Raw genomic sequence first — 14,208 nt, 5'->3', positions numbered from 1 at the left:
ATATTGCTTGCCCCATATTAGAGCGAAGGAATCATAGAATCATAGAGTTGGAAGAGACCACAAGGGCCATCGAGTCCAACCCCCTGCCAAGCAGGAAACACCATCAGAGCACTCCTGACATATGGTTGTCAAGCCTCTGCTTAAAGACCTCCAAAGAAGGAGACTCCACCACACTCCTTGGCAGCAAATTCCACTGTCAAACAGCTCTTACTGTCAGGAAGTTCTTCCTAATGTTTAGGTGGAATCTTCTTTCTTGTAGTTTGGATCCATTGCTCCGTGTCCGCTTCTCTGGAGCAGCAGAAAACAGCCTTTCTCCCTCCTCTATGTGACATCCTTTTATATATTTGAACATGGCTATCATATCACCCCTTAACCTCCTCTTCTCCAGGCTAAACATGCCCAGCTCCCTTAGCCGTTCCTCATAAGGCATCGTTTCCAGGCCTTTGACCATTTTGGTTGCCCTCCTCTGGACACGTTCCAGTTTGTCAGTGTCCTTCTTGAACTGTGGTGCCCAGAACTGGACACAGTACTCCAGGTGAGGTCTGACCAGAGCAGAATACAGTGGCACTATTACTTCCCTTGATCTAGATGCTATACTCCAATTGATGCAGCCCAGAATTGCATTGGCTTTTTTAGCTGCCGCGTCACACTGTTGGCTCATGTCAAGTTTGTGGTCAACCAAGACTCCTAGATCCTTTTCACATGTACTGCTCTCAGGAAGGAATTTGCAAAGGGGGAGAGGGAAGGCAACTGCATTCAGGAAAGGACAAATGTGCACTTTAAAATTAACATTTCTGAATTATTGAGTGGAGTGTTCTAGATCAGGGAACCTCAGGCCAGAGGTGGCCCTCCTAACCTTTCTGACTGGCCTTTGGAATGCTCCCCAGTGCTTTTGAGTTCCATAACTTGGGATCTGCCACAGAGAAGGCCCTGGCCTGCCTCCCTGCCAAATCAAACAGATCCTGAGCTTCTTTGATGGATTTTGCAAGCTGAACCTCTGCAGTCAGAAGTGAGCATGACTGAGCTCAGTGCAGCCTCTTCTCAAGAAACTCTGCATTGGGTTGCAGCCGTACTGATCCTAATGAATTGGTATTTTGCAAGGACAACCAACAGACTGTCCCTCCACATGTTCTTGGACTACAGCTCCTATCCTCTCTCACCACTATAGTAGTAGTAGTAGTAGTAGTAGTAGTAGTAATAATAATAATAATAATAATAATAATAATAATAATAATTTTATTTATACCCTGTCCACCTGGCTGAGTTTCCTCAGCCACTCTGGGCGGCTTCCAATCGAGTGTTAAAAACAATACAATAAATATTAAAAACTTTCCTAAACAGGGCTGCCTTCAGATGTCTTTTAAAGATAAGATAGCTGCTTATTTCCTTCACATCTGAAGGAAATAGGGTGGGCACCACTACCAAGAAGGCCCTCTGTCTGGTTCCCTGTAACCTCACTTCTCGCAGGGATGGAACTGCCAGAAGGCCCTTGGAGCTGGATCTCAGTGTCCGGGCTGAATGATGGGGGTGGAGACGCTCCTTCAGATATACTGGACTGAGGCCATTTAGGGCTTTCAAGGTCAGCACCAACACTTTGAATTGTGCTCGGAAACGTACTGGGAGCCAATGCAGATCTCTCAGGACCGGTGTAATGTGGTCCCGGTAGCCACTCCCAGTCACCAGTCTAGCTGCCGCATTCTGGATTAATTGCAGTTTCTAGGTCACCTTCAAAGGTAGCCCCACATAGAGTGCATTGCAGTAGCCCAAGTGGGAGATAACTAGTGTTGGCTGGGGATGATGGGAGCTGTAGTCTACCACCATCAGGAAGGCACCACGCTGGGTTCCTCTGCTAGATGCTGCTGCTGCAGGTCAGTGTAGCTGCTGTGTTTTTGGACTCTCTTTGGGAATGTGGCTGTGGCCACTTCCGTGATGAGCTCCTGCCCTTCAGAATTGACCACTGTGCCATTGGTGATCAGTTCAAAGAACGCAGACGTTAGATATTAAAATGCTGTTACCTTGGGCCCAAGCGTGTATCTTTGGCTGTTTTCATGCAAGTCCACCCATATATTCAAGAATCTCTACAATCAGTTCAAGGGATCACAGACTAGAGTCTGGCTCTGGCTCCAGGCTTTGAATGTAGCTTGCCAGGGAAAGATCTCTTTACAGATGAGTCCTGAGCAGGCTTTACACAGATGGATTCCAACTTGGGAGAAAGGAGGGATGTGGATATATTAACATAATGATGATGTGAGACCCATAGAGTTCTGTAGAGCTTACTCCCAGGTGCTGCAGCCTTAAGTTCAATTCAGCTGCTTTTTCTTTGTGCAGATCTTTCCCTCGCATATTCATATAAAAAGAGGAAATGAATATCTTGCATTTTTTCCTTCTGGTGAATTGGATACACTTTCTACCCATCTTTCCAAACTGAGTGTGGTTTTGGGAGCATGTGAAACCACTCCTTTGATTTCAAAGGATGTCCCCAAATTTTGTGTATGCTTCAGATCTCCTTGCTGTGCTTTGATTTTGTGTTTTTATCTTGTACTTTTATGCTGTGAACCACCCTGAGATCTACAGAGGAAGGGCAGAATGCAAATTTAATAAAAATAAATAAATAAATTTTGTGCACAAGCTAATAACTTCTGTATGTGGGGGTGTGTTGGGGGTGCATGCACACACTGCTTTTTTTACAGCAGAGACTTGATAATTGAAACACGTACATAATTATGTGTGGGCTTAAAAGTCACCACATCTATAAGCATCTTAAAGTCCATTGTGTGCCAAGCTGTATCTCGTGATCTAAAACTGGCTTAAAGCTGCACGGCTTCCCCCCCAGTGGTCATGATCTGAAAACAGGCATAGGCAAACTCGGTCCTCCAGATGTTTTTGGACTACAACTCCCATCATCCCTAGCTAACAGGACCAATGGTCAGGGATGATGGGAATTGTAGTCTCAAAACATCTGGAGGGCGAGTTTGCCTGTGCCTGATCTAGGATGACTCTGGAGAGGAGCCAGTTTTCACTGCTGCCCTTCATTCAGCTTGTGCATCCAGTTGCTGTTTTCCCCACTATTAAAACCATTGTTAAAATTATTGAAGCTACCTACGTCTGTGGGACACTTTCTCACAAAAGTGCGCATGTACCTGAGCCTGCGAATTGTGGATGTGGGTGTCATTGCGAGTGGTGATTCCATTCTGAAAAAAAGGGGTCCCACCTCCACAGAGTTTGGTTCTCATTTGCAGTTCTTGTTTTTTGCAGGAGTCTGCTGCTGCTGTGCTGCCTTGCGCCCCCGTTACAAGCGCCTGGTAGATAACATATTCCCCGAAGATCCAAAAGTAAGCGAGCTCTTGCAGTCTGTGTTTTAATTTGGGGTGGGAGATGGGGTTGTAGGGAGTTTTCGTGTTCAGGCAATTTTTTTTTTAATTTGTAGCTTTTGTTTAAAGATGTTAACTTGGTAAGGTTGGCCAGCTGGCCACTTCAACATTGTGAAATCACCCAGGTTGTGATGCTAAGTAAGATAGCTCTAGTTGTGGGTATGGATATAGCTGCACACGTTGTAGGAGTTTCACACAATTTAGTTTAAAATGTATGCTTTGCTTAGACTAGCCTCATAAGTCTCATAAAATCAACTGCAGTAAATATCAGTTTGTACAATACAAACCACTTAAATTTATCTTTAAAGTTGTTTCCTTGAACTCTCTCTCACCTGTGCAGGATGGCCTTGTCAAAGCAGATATGGAGAAACTCACCTTCTATGCTGTCTCTGCTCCCGAGAAGCTTGATCGGATCGGTGCGTATTTAGCAGAGAGGCTGAGCAGAGATGTTGTCAGACACCGCTGTGGGTAAGACTTCTGCTGACACCCACTTCAAATCTTGCTTCTCATTCCCCCCTCCCCCCAGTACTGGCCTCCTTTCCTGTGGCAAATGAGAATCACCCCAAGCAAGGAGGCTGTGTGATGTTTGTAAATGGGAAGAGGGTGGGTTCTTTCCCCCTCCCCACTTTTGGGCTTTCAGTGTGCCACAGAATATCAATAGCAGATAATATCTGTGCAGGCCAGCTGGTAGAGAAGTTTGTGAGCTACCGTGCCAGGGGGCTTTCCTAGCAGGCCTGTGCTCACCTTTCTGCATGCAGGTATGTCTTCATTGCCATGGAAGCCCTAGACCAGCTGCTCATGGCTTGCCATTCTCAAAGCATCAAGCCGTTTGTGGAGAGCTTCCTTCACATGGTGGCCAAGCTTCTGGAGTCCGGAGAGCCGAGGCTGCAAGTCCTGGGAACCAACTCGGTGAGTGAACGCTCCTTGGGTCCCCCACTTGGTTCTCCTACTGTCTGGAGTCAGTTTAGTTGCCCTGGCATGGCCTTTGGGGAGCCACACAGAGGATATGGCTAGGAAGAGGCACAGAGGAATGCAGTTACTTCCAAACCCCTGGTCGTGTGACCAAGCTGAAAAGGTTTAAGGTCAGTGAGAAAGAGGAGGATTAGTTTGAGAAGATATTGAATTATTTGAGTAGGTTTGAACAATTTGGGGCGATTAAAGTGTTAAAAGTTAAATAAACCTTGTGGACGGAGGAGTGTTAAGGTATATAGAAGTGTACATAGGGTTAATTTGAATATGTTGTCGTTATTGAATATGTATATTATTGAATATTGTATACCCAATGTATCAGCTGCCTGGGGGGGTTTCACTGTTTGTGTTTTGGTAGTTGGTAAAAATAAAATTAAATTTATTTTTTTAAAAAAAATCGTTTCCCTGGTGTGGCCTTTGGGGAGCTGCACAGAGGATATGGCTAGGAAGAGGCAGAGAGGAACGCAGTTACTTCCAAACCCCTGGTCGTGTGACCAAGCTGCAAGGCTGCATACCTTCTTCCCTGGTTATGATTCTGACTAGCCACAAGTCGTCCCTGAGCCTCCCCTGACTGCATACCATGAAATGGATTGTGCCCCTCTTAAAAATGAAGTGGGTGATTACTGGAGACAGAGCCTTTTCTGTGGTGGCTCCTCACTTTTGGCAGATCTTCCCTTCGAGGCCCCCTCTCTCATTTAGGCACCAGGCAAAAACATTTCTGTTTCCTCCAACTTTAAAGAACTGCTAACGTAAGCATCCTTTAATTTAGGGGTGGATTGCTTTCGCCCTCAGTTTTAATCTGGCTATTTAGTTTTGTTTTGATTTACCGTACAGTTTGTATACATGGTTGTTGTTGCTATTTTCAGTGTTCCTTTTGGTTTCCTATTACTATACTACCCTGGGAACATAAATCTGTGCTGAAGGTATGGGATATAAATTTAAAAATATTGGTGGGATAATGGTGGGTTCTTAAGCATAGAAGGGGGAATAAGAAACCTCCCAAACATCTGGTGGATTAAGGCAGGACCTGATCAATGACTCTCTCAGAGACACAAGAAACCCTTCCCTCTGGCCATGGTTCTTGTGGAAGGTGTGAGTTGGCTACTTAGAAAGCCTGCTGGAGATGTGGGTTTCCCTTTGACTAGCCTAGTACCTAGAGGACTGAGAAGAAGACCCTTTTCTTCCTGCTCATCTGATGCTCCATTAATATTCTTTGCTTGCTTGTCTTTGAGATTTTTCTGTGCCACCTGACAGGGCTAGAAATCCACTCTTTATATTTCTCCAGCAGATCTGTGCAAGCCTTTAAATAGAAGCTTAGCTTGCCCTTTATCTTCCAAGTGAAAGGTATTCTGTTCCCTCGTCATCACTGCTGCATTAGTGATGAGCCCTGAGTGCCTTCTGCTTTTGCACTCTCGACTGTCCTGCCTCTGATACCGTTTCACAGTAACAGAATCCAGTCTCCAAAGTGTAGGAGTGTATTGCAGCAAGCCTAGGAGTAGCTGAAACGGAGTCAAGAAAGTTTTGAGAGTCAGGCCTGGTCCGAGGATAGGGACACCCAACAGCAAAGTAAACAGGACCGATATGAGGATAAGGGTCTTGTGAGCCCAGGTTGGTTCAGCTCAAGTGCTGTATCAGGGATGCTCCAGGTCTGCCTTGGGTTACTTTTATGCACCGTATTTTTCGCTCTAGAAGACGCACCAGACCACAAGACGCACCTAGTTTTGGGAGGAGGAAAACAAGAAAAAAAATATTCTGAATCTCAGAAGCCAGAACAGCAAGAGAGATCGCTGCGCAGTGAAAGCAGCGATCCCTCTTGCTGTTCTGGCTTCTGGGATAGCTGCGCAGCCTGCATTCGCTCCATAAGACGCACACACATTTCCCCTTACTTTTTAGAAGGGAAAAAGTGAGTCTTATAGAGCAAAAAATACAGTATTTAAAATATTTACATCCTCTTTCAATTTCAACAAAATGTACAAGGAGCTTCCAAAACAACACAAAACCTCATTTAAAATTCAGTAAAACCAACATACCAAATCAATAACACAGCAGAATAGAGCCTAAAACAGCAAAGGTGCTACAAACAAACCAGTAGCTTTTAAAAAATAGACCATGCTACTTATTTAAAGCCTGGGTGCACAGAAGTGATTCGCTTCTAAACTGTGCCCAGGGAACGTGTCTGAAGAGGCTACTTCATAGCTAGAGGTGCAACCACAAGAATTGCCCCATTGCTAAGTGCCTGAGCTCCAGAGGTGAGGCAACTAGAGAAGGGTCCCCAAAGAAGAGAAGAACTACAGCGGTACCTCGGGTTAAGTACTTAATTCGTTCCGGAGGTCCGTTCTTAACCTGAAACTGTTCTTAGCCTTAAGCACCACTTTAGCTAATGGGGCCTCCTGCTGCCACTGCGCCGCCGGAGCACGATTTCTGTTCTCAGCGTGAAGCAAAGTTCTTAACCCGAGGCAATATTTCTGGGTTAGCGGAGTCTGGAGTCTGCAACCTGAAGCATATGTAACCCGAGGTTCCACTGTACTGGGTAGCATCCCAACATTTGCCCTAGCATACTAGATTCAGCAGCAGCAGGCTATCAAGTTACTAACCTGGTGGTTGTTTTAGAAAGTGAAGCTTGCAAGACATACTCCCTGTTGCATACTATTTACCAGGTCCTGGAGCGTTTCTAGAGAGTTGTCCTGATGTGGTAAAAATACCAGGTCTTGCCACATTGGAAGAAAAGTTTGCCAGAGGGAAAAGACCTGGGGAATTTTAAAGACAAGCGGCTGGCTGCCTTGCTCTGTGGGATTGAGATCTGTGCCTTTTGCTGCCGGTGCCCTGAAGGTTTGGGATGTAGGAAGAGAGGATTGCCCTCCTGGAAAGCCTTGCACCTGACCTCTTTCCCCACCAGAGAAAGAGGATGATGATGATGATAATAATAATATAGGGATAGCCAGTCAGAAATGCTTAGAAAAAAGACGGATGAATAACAGAAATGATTTTGCTGTGTTTCCACCCACTGCATACAATAAACTATGAATGGTGCTGCTTTCTGGATAATTTCAACTGTAGTCGGGGATTGGAGCATTTTGGGGCTGGGTGATGCCAACTTTCTGATTGCTTTGAAGCTGTACTGAATCCTCTCCGTTTCTCCTTCCTCTTCTGCAGTTTGTCAAATTTGCAAACATTGAGGAGGACACGCCTTCCTATCACCGCCGCTATGACTTCTTTGTGTCTCGCTTCAGTGGCATGTGTCACTCCTGCCACACTGACCCGGAAATACGGAACGAGTAAGTAACAATATGCGGCGAAGGGATGGGAGCACTTTCCGGTACCTGCTCCCTAAATTACCAGGCTACTGAGAATATCTGCGATGGCAAAGCCCAGCATCTTCTCCCATTCATGCTCTGCCAAGAACCGTCAATGGAGTTTAATTGATGTGCCCTTTTCAGAGAGTATCGAGTCTTTCTGCTGAGGCTTGCCGGAGAAGCCTCTGCCAAACCAAAATGCTCTTGTAGCTTAAACCGAGTACCCAAGAGTCCATGAAGCTCAATACACAAATGATAGTCATCTGAGATGGGCTGTTACCCTAGGGGTGGGGGCAAACATAAGTAAATAATAACCTGAGCCACTTTGCTCTGGAAAATGTATTCATCATGTTTTTGTCTCTTTGAGCATTGAACTGTTGGAGAGAACATTCTGCCAGCTGGAAGCAAAAGGGGATATGGAGAGTGCTGGTGGACTGGGCTGTTGTTGCTTTTTTGTAAGAACAAATGCTGTTTGATTGTTTAAATGCATATTCATAAACCAGCACTTTAAAGAAACACATAAGGTGGCTGGGGCACTAGAAGAAGGGCAGGAAGGATAAAACTGACATAGAAAACTGCTTTCCTTGCCAGGGGCAGGTATGCCCATCATTCGTTGAATGAGGTTAGGGTGAAACTGGGCGAAAAAAGAGAAAAAGTCATGCTGGCTCCTGTCTTTATATGCTTGAGTCTGGTCCGTGATGTCCTCCTCATGTGTCTTCATCAAATATATATGCCTGCATAGAGATATTTGCTCCTGGGTCTCAGTAATCAGATTGGCTAGCCCTGCTGCCTTTGGGCTTAAGCTCTGGGCTTTCCATCTTCCACAGAACTGTAGAGTTGGAAGGGACTCAAACCCCCTGCAGTGCAGGGATCACAGCTAAAATGCAGGGATCCTGCAGCTTTCCCTTCTATGAAAATGCCATTGTTTCTTGTGCCAGGATCCGAATTGCTGGAATCAGGGGCATCCAGGGGGTGGTTCGCAAAACCGTAAACGACGAGCTCCGAGCCACCATATGGGAGCCTCAGCATATGGACAAGATTGTTCCCTCGCTGCTTTATAATATGCAGAAGATTGAAGATGTCGACAGGTATGCCCGTCTCTTGAGGGGGGGGCTGGGCCCTTTGCTGGCCCTGAGGACAAGGAGAGGGGTTGGGTGTGGGCAGGAGGTGCTGTGGCTGCATCTTCTGTCATGGCAGTGAAGCACAATGTCAAAGCCTGGCAACCCTGTCCAAGTGTGTGTGTGCCTGTTTTTGCAGCCGGATTGGCCCACCCTCCTCTCCAACAGGAGGCGATAAAGAGGAGAACCCAGCTGTGCTGGCTGAGAATTGCTTCAGGGAGCTGCTGGGCCGCGCCACCTATGGGAACATGAATAATGCTGTGAGACCAGTCTTTGCGTAAGCATCTGTTTACTTATGTACTTCACTGCATTTTTACCCTGCCCTTCCTCCCTAAGGAGCCCAGGGCGGCAATGCTAATGTTAAATGTAAAGTAATAATGTAATGTTACAGCAATACAGCAACAATCAAAACATATTCAAAAACAATTAAGAGCAACCACATACACCTGCAGCTTGTAATTTCAAGGTTGGCAGGAACAGTATCTTTCAGCCATCAAATGCCTGAGTAAAGAGAAATGTTTTTACCTTTCCCCGGAATGTTAATGCCGAGGATGACAGGAGCACCACACCAGGGAGGGCTTTTCACAAATGAGGAACCACCACTGAGAAGGCCCTGCCATGGGTCAGTGCCAACTGGGCAAAAGCCAATGGCAGCAGCAGCAGCACCAACAGGCTCTCTCCTGCTGATCTTAGGGCCCGAGAGGGTTGTGCTGGAAATTTCCAGAATCCTCTAAGCGTTTCCTGGGGCAGGCAATGCCTTTGAAATAGTTGGCAAAACTCCCTCAAGGCTGGCTGTGGCTGCTGAAAAGTCCCTAGAACACTTTGTTTCCCTCAGCTGTTCTGATCTTCCATATTGCTATATAACCAGTGCTTTTTTTTCTAGGAGTACACGGGTACGCATACCCCTAAACATTTTGTGAATCTAATAAGTTTGGCCTCATTGAGGGGTAATATTTCAATATGAGTAGGAAAATGAGAATACCTCTCAACATTTTTTAAAAAGAAAACAAGCACTGTATATACCGCCTCCCCTGGTATGCCCTGCAGAGGACTTTAAGGTCCATGAATAATCATACTTTAGAGGTCCAGGGCCCTAAGGAAGTCAAATTATCCTCCACCAGGGCCAGGGCCTTCTCAGTGATGGCTCCGACCTGGTGGAATGCTCTGTCCCATGAGACCAGGGCCCTGCAGGATTTAACTTCCTTCCACAGGGCCTGGCTTTCAATTTGAACTTAGCCTGATCTTTTATTCCCCTTCCTTTCCTCCCTCTCCCCTTTTTATGAAGATTACCTGCTCTGGGGTCCCACAGCTAATTCTCCCCTGGTCTCCTCGCTGGCCCAAATAGGACTAATTTAGCCAGCTAGCCCTGGTGATCATCTAATGTTTATTGGATGGATTTCCCCCCTAAATTGATTTTTAATTCTTAATTTATTGTTATTCATATTTTATACTGTATTTCATGCTGTTTTTTGTTGCATCAATTAAGTGTTTTAAATTTGTTGTTAACTACCCTAAGCCCGGTTTTCTGAACCGGGAAGGGCGGGGTATTAATAAAAATTATTATTGTTATTATAATTATAATTATTATTTATTACTATATAACTGTCTGTGTCCCATGAGCCAAAAGCCAATCCTGAAGATGTACTTAACCAAAAGAACAAAAAGCAGCTTGGTGTAGTGGGCAGAGTACGGACTTTGACTGTGTCCAGTCCTCATTTAGGTTGGCTCTGAGCAGGTTGCTTAACCTGCTTTCCTGGATTAATATCAGGATAAAAATAGGATGGCCCTGTGTGTGCAGGATACAATACATATCCAAATAAAATCCCCCCACATTCAGCTTCAATAAGCGATGCTGTATGTGATGATATGGGATCGCCCCCTTCCTGCCTGTGCTCCTCAATTTGAATACATCAAGTTTTGCTTGCTCATCATCCTTGCTGGTTGAAATTCCAGCCAGCAAGCCAGATGGTGCAGCGACATTTGGTACAGCCATTTGCTGCTTAATACTCCTTGCATCCGCACAGCGGAGGACGGAGGATGCTCTGGAACAGCCAGTGGCTGTTGTGCTTCCGTGCTTTTCTTGGGCTGAGGACTTATGTGGCAGGAGCCCTTTCTTCATGGATAGAATGGGGAAGCAACAGCAAAGAGAGGGAAGAGGGCGGAGATGGAAGAGAAAGCTTTGTGGTTGAAAGAGGAGCCTACCTTCCAAGTCACCATCTTTAAAATCCCTGGCATGCAAGTAATGATCTGGAGGTTACTCATCAGCCAGAAGTCCTTACATAGTTTGACATTCAACAATCTCCTTTGCTTACATCAGTTACAAAGGGCAAATAGTTTGTGATTTGCCCCTTCTGATTTGCAGCCTCAATCCTTTCTTGGTCACTTTGTAGGAATATTTTGAAGGGGGAACCTGCAGTTTACATAATCATTCACTCCTCATAGCTCTTACACTAAGCACATGTTTTGTATTTGGACATCTGTACAAAAATGCTGGGACGTGGGTGGCGCTGTGGGTTAAACCACAGAGCCTAGGACTTGCTGATCAGAAGGCCGGAGGTTCGAATCCCTGCGACGGAGTGAGCTCCCATTGTTCGGTCCCTGCTCCTGCCAACCTAGCAGTTCGGAAGCACATAAAAGTTCAAGTAGATAAATAGGTACTGCTTCGGCGGGAAGTTAAACGGCGTTTCCGTGCGCTGCTCTGGTTTGCCAGAAGCAGCTTAGTCATGCTGGCCACATGACCTGGAAGCTGTACGCCAGCTCTTTCAGCCAATAAAGCGAGATGAGTGCCGCAACCCCAAAGTTGGCCACGACTGGACCTAATGGTCAGGGGTCCCCTTTACCTTTTTACAAAAATGCACCTGGAGAAGCATCCCTAAAAGTTCACCCCTCATTCCAGAATGCCCCAATTCCTTTAAATACAGTGGTTGCTTATGCCAGCTGCTGCTTCTTAGAGTAATGCGACAGCCAAACTAGGATTTGACATCCGAACAAGCCCATTGTTAAATGTTGAAATTGCTACAGGTGCTTAATAATGGTTTGTTTTTAACAGACATTTAGACCATCACAGACTGTGGGACCCCAATGAATTTGCTGTCCACTGCTTCAAAATCATCATGTACTCCATACAGGTATGTTTACCCTGTACCTATTTCATAGTCAGTCAACAATAATCCATTAAGACAAAGGAGGAAGTTAGGGCTGGAACCAGCAGACGCCCCTCTGGTTTTTCGCAGGGTCAGGCTTCTGCAACATTGGAGGGTCCATCATAATCGTTTCAGGGGTGTTCATGCTGGAGAATTTATCATTAGCATCTGGTTTCTGCCGTTTAACTCTCTTCTCTCAAGTTCCTGATACATATTTTGTAGTGTTGTTGAAGGTAATATGTCTTGAGTATCCTCTCATGGTGTGGCAGGTTAAAAAATAGTTTCTGTTCTAGCAGGGTTTTCTGTTGACTGTTTTTTCTGTCCCTCCATCTGTATGTTTAGTTTTATTTAACAGGATTTATATACCCCTTAATCTTCAAAATCTCTAAGCAGTTTACATAGTATTTGTTGTTGTTGTTTAGTCGTTTAGTTGTGTCCGCCTCTTCGTGACCCCCTGGACCAGAGCACGCCAGGCCCTCCTGTCTTCCACTGCCTCCCGCAGTTTGGTCAAACTCATGTTTGTAGCTTTGAGAACGCTGTCCCACCATCTCATCCTCTGTCGTCCCCTTCTCCTTGCGCCCTCCATCTTTCCCAACATAGTATTTAAAATACATAAATTGAAGGCAGCCCTGTTTAGGGAAGCTTTTAATGTTTGATGTATTACAGTATTTTAATATTTTTTTGGAAGCCGCCCAGAGTGGCTGGGGAAGCCCAGCCAGATGGGCGGGGTATAAATAATAATAATAATAATAATAATAATAATAATAATAATAATAATTATTATTATTATTATTATTATTATTATTTATAAATTACACACCCATTCACCTCCCCTGCCCTCTCTGTTTTTTAGTTTGATAGATATATCTGTTTTGCTTGTATCTGTTTTCAGTTATTTTTTAATTTATAGGTTGATTGTGAGCTACTCTAAGTGCCTCATACTGGGGTGGAGAGCTGGGATAAAATGTATTCAATATCGACAAAATTGAACTCACTGTAGGTGCCAGGTTTTAGGGAAATGCTGTTCGGAAACAGAAGGATAGATGAAAACATCCTAAAGATATTTGTTCTCTGCTGGACTGAAAATTAGTAGAGTTTGCTGTGAGGAGGAATTCCTTCCATCTGTTTTGAAATTCAAGCTCCCTTTACTGTGAAATTTAATTTCGTTCTTTCTGTTCCATCAAATTCGTCTTCAAAACCCACAGCGCCTTTTCTGGACCTCCAATGAATATTTTGTGTACCCTCCCCCCTTTGTGCTCTTTATTCTTCAAACTCTGTCATCTCCCACTTTTATTCAAACGCCTCTTTAGAGTGTAATACAGCCTGGCTTATCCACCGGGTTCTCTGAAGCACCCAACTCCGGTGGTGTGCAAATGTGCCTTGGTATTATCAGTTAGAACGGTCAGCTCTGGAGCCATAGCTGTAATTTTGAAGGGCTATAACGAGCTTTTGCTGTTTCCTTCCCCTTCCCAGGCGCAGTATTCTCATCATGTGATACAGGAAATCCTGGGGCACCTTGATTGCTGCAAACGAGACTCTCCCCGAGTTCGAGCCGGTATCATCCAGGTCCTTTTGGAGGCAGTGGCCATTGCTGCTAAAGGATCCATTGGTGAGACCGGCTAATTCAGGATGGCTTAAAAACCTGGTAGTTTTTGGAAGGGCTAGTTGGTTATGGAAATGTGGAATAGATAGTGTCATGTCTAATGCTGGTTTCCCTCCTCATATATCTACTTTCCCCCCGGTAGAAGAACAGTAGATTATTGGAGTTACTGGTTTTCCCCCCTTGTTTTTATTATGTATTTTGTGTTTTTGACTTGTATTTTAATGCTGTCCACTGCCCTGAGAATATAGATGAAGGGTGGTATACTACTACTACTACTACTACTACTATTACTATTATTAATTTATTTTATTTTTATCATTTTGTTATATTAAATATCATATTCTCAGAATCTCCTTTTGACAGCCTTGGGGCATGTGTGCTAAAGTTAATTTATCCCTTTCAAAGAGCTGTGACCGGAAGTAGCTGCAGTAAACAGAGGTGTGACCCAGCGTGCAAGGACTAATTACTGCTAATTGGTCTGCAGATAAAATGCAGGATCTGTAGGCGCAGAGAGAGAGAGAGAGAGAGAGAGAGAGAGAGAGAGAGAGAGAAGGCAAGTGGAAGTAGACCTGGCAGGAAGCCTCAGGCTCTCAGAGCAAAGGCAGGAGTCTCAGTGCGATCGTGAAGCAGGAGGGACAAGTGGTCCTTGGGGAAGAGGGTGAGCGAATGCCAGGATATTTTTGTGTGCGATAAATGGAGTCTCAGGAAGGG

The 14,208-nt window shown here is 45.0% G+C and overlaps 1 protein-coding gene across 2 annotated transcripts in view; it reads left to right on the top strand.

Moving 5' to 3' along the window:
* LOC128416974 (protein EFR3 homolog A) overlaps positions 1 to 14,208 on the top strand; it is a 47,372-nt gene that overhangs the window by 14,566 nt on the left and 18,598 nt on the right. For both annotated transcript variants that reach the window (XM_053395093.1, XM_053395092.1), the window contains 8 exons: positions 3,256 to 3,332; positions 3,712 to 3,839; positions 4,130 to 4,280; positions 7,494 to 7,615; positions 8,572 to 8,721; positions 8,891 to 9,028; positions 11,801 to 11,879; positions 13,368 to 13,503. In XM_053395093.1, the coding sequence (XP_053251068.1) occupies positions 3,256 to 3,332; positions 3,712 to 3,839; positions 4,130 to 4,280; positions 7,494 to 7,615; positions 8,572 to 8,721; positions 8,891 to 9,028; positions 11,801 to 11,879; positions 13,368 to 13,503 (981 nt within the window). The remainder of the gene's footprint in view (positions 1 to 3,255; positions 3,333 to 3,711; positions 3,840 to 4,129; positions 4,281 to 7,493; positions 7,616 to 8,571; positions 8,722 to 8,890; positions 9,029 to 11,800; positions 11,880 to 13,367; positions 13,504 to 14,208) is intronic.

The sequence above is a fragment of the Podarcis raffonei genome, chromosome 7 (genome assembly GCF_027172205.1).
Source record: "Podarcis raffonei isolate rPodRaf1 chromosome 7, rPodRaf1.pri, whole genome shotgun sequence".
NCBI classification, from domain to species: Eukaryota; Metazoa; Chordata; class Lepidosauria; order Squamata; family Lacertidae; genus Podarcis; species Podarcis raffonei.
Note: the sequence above shows the minus strand (reverse complement) of the source record. Positions and strands in the feature narration are given on the sequence as shown.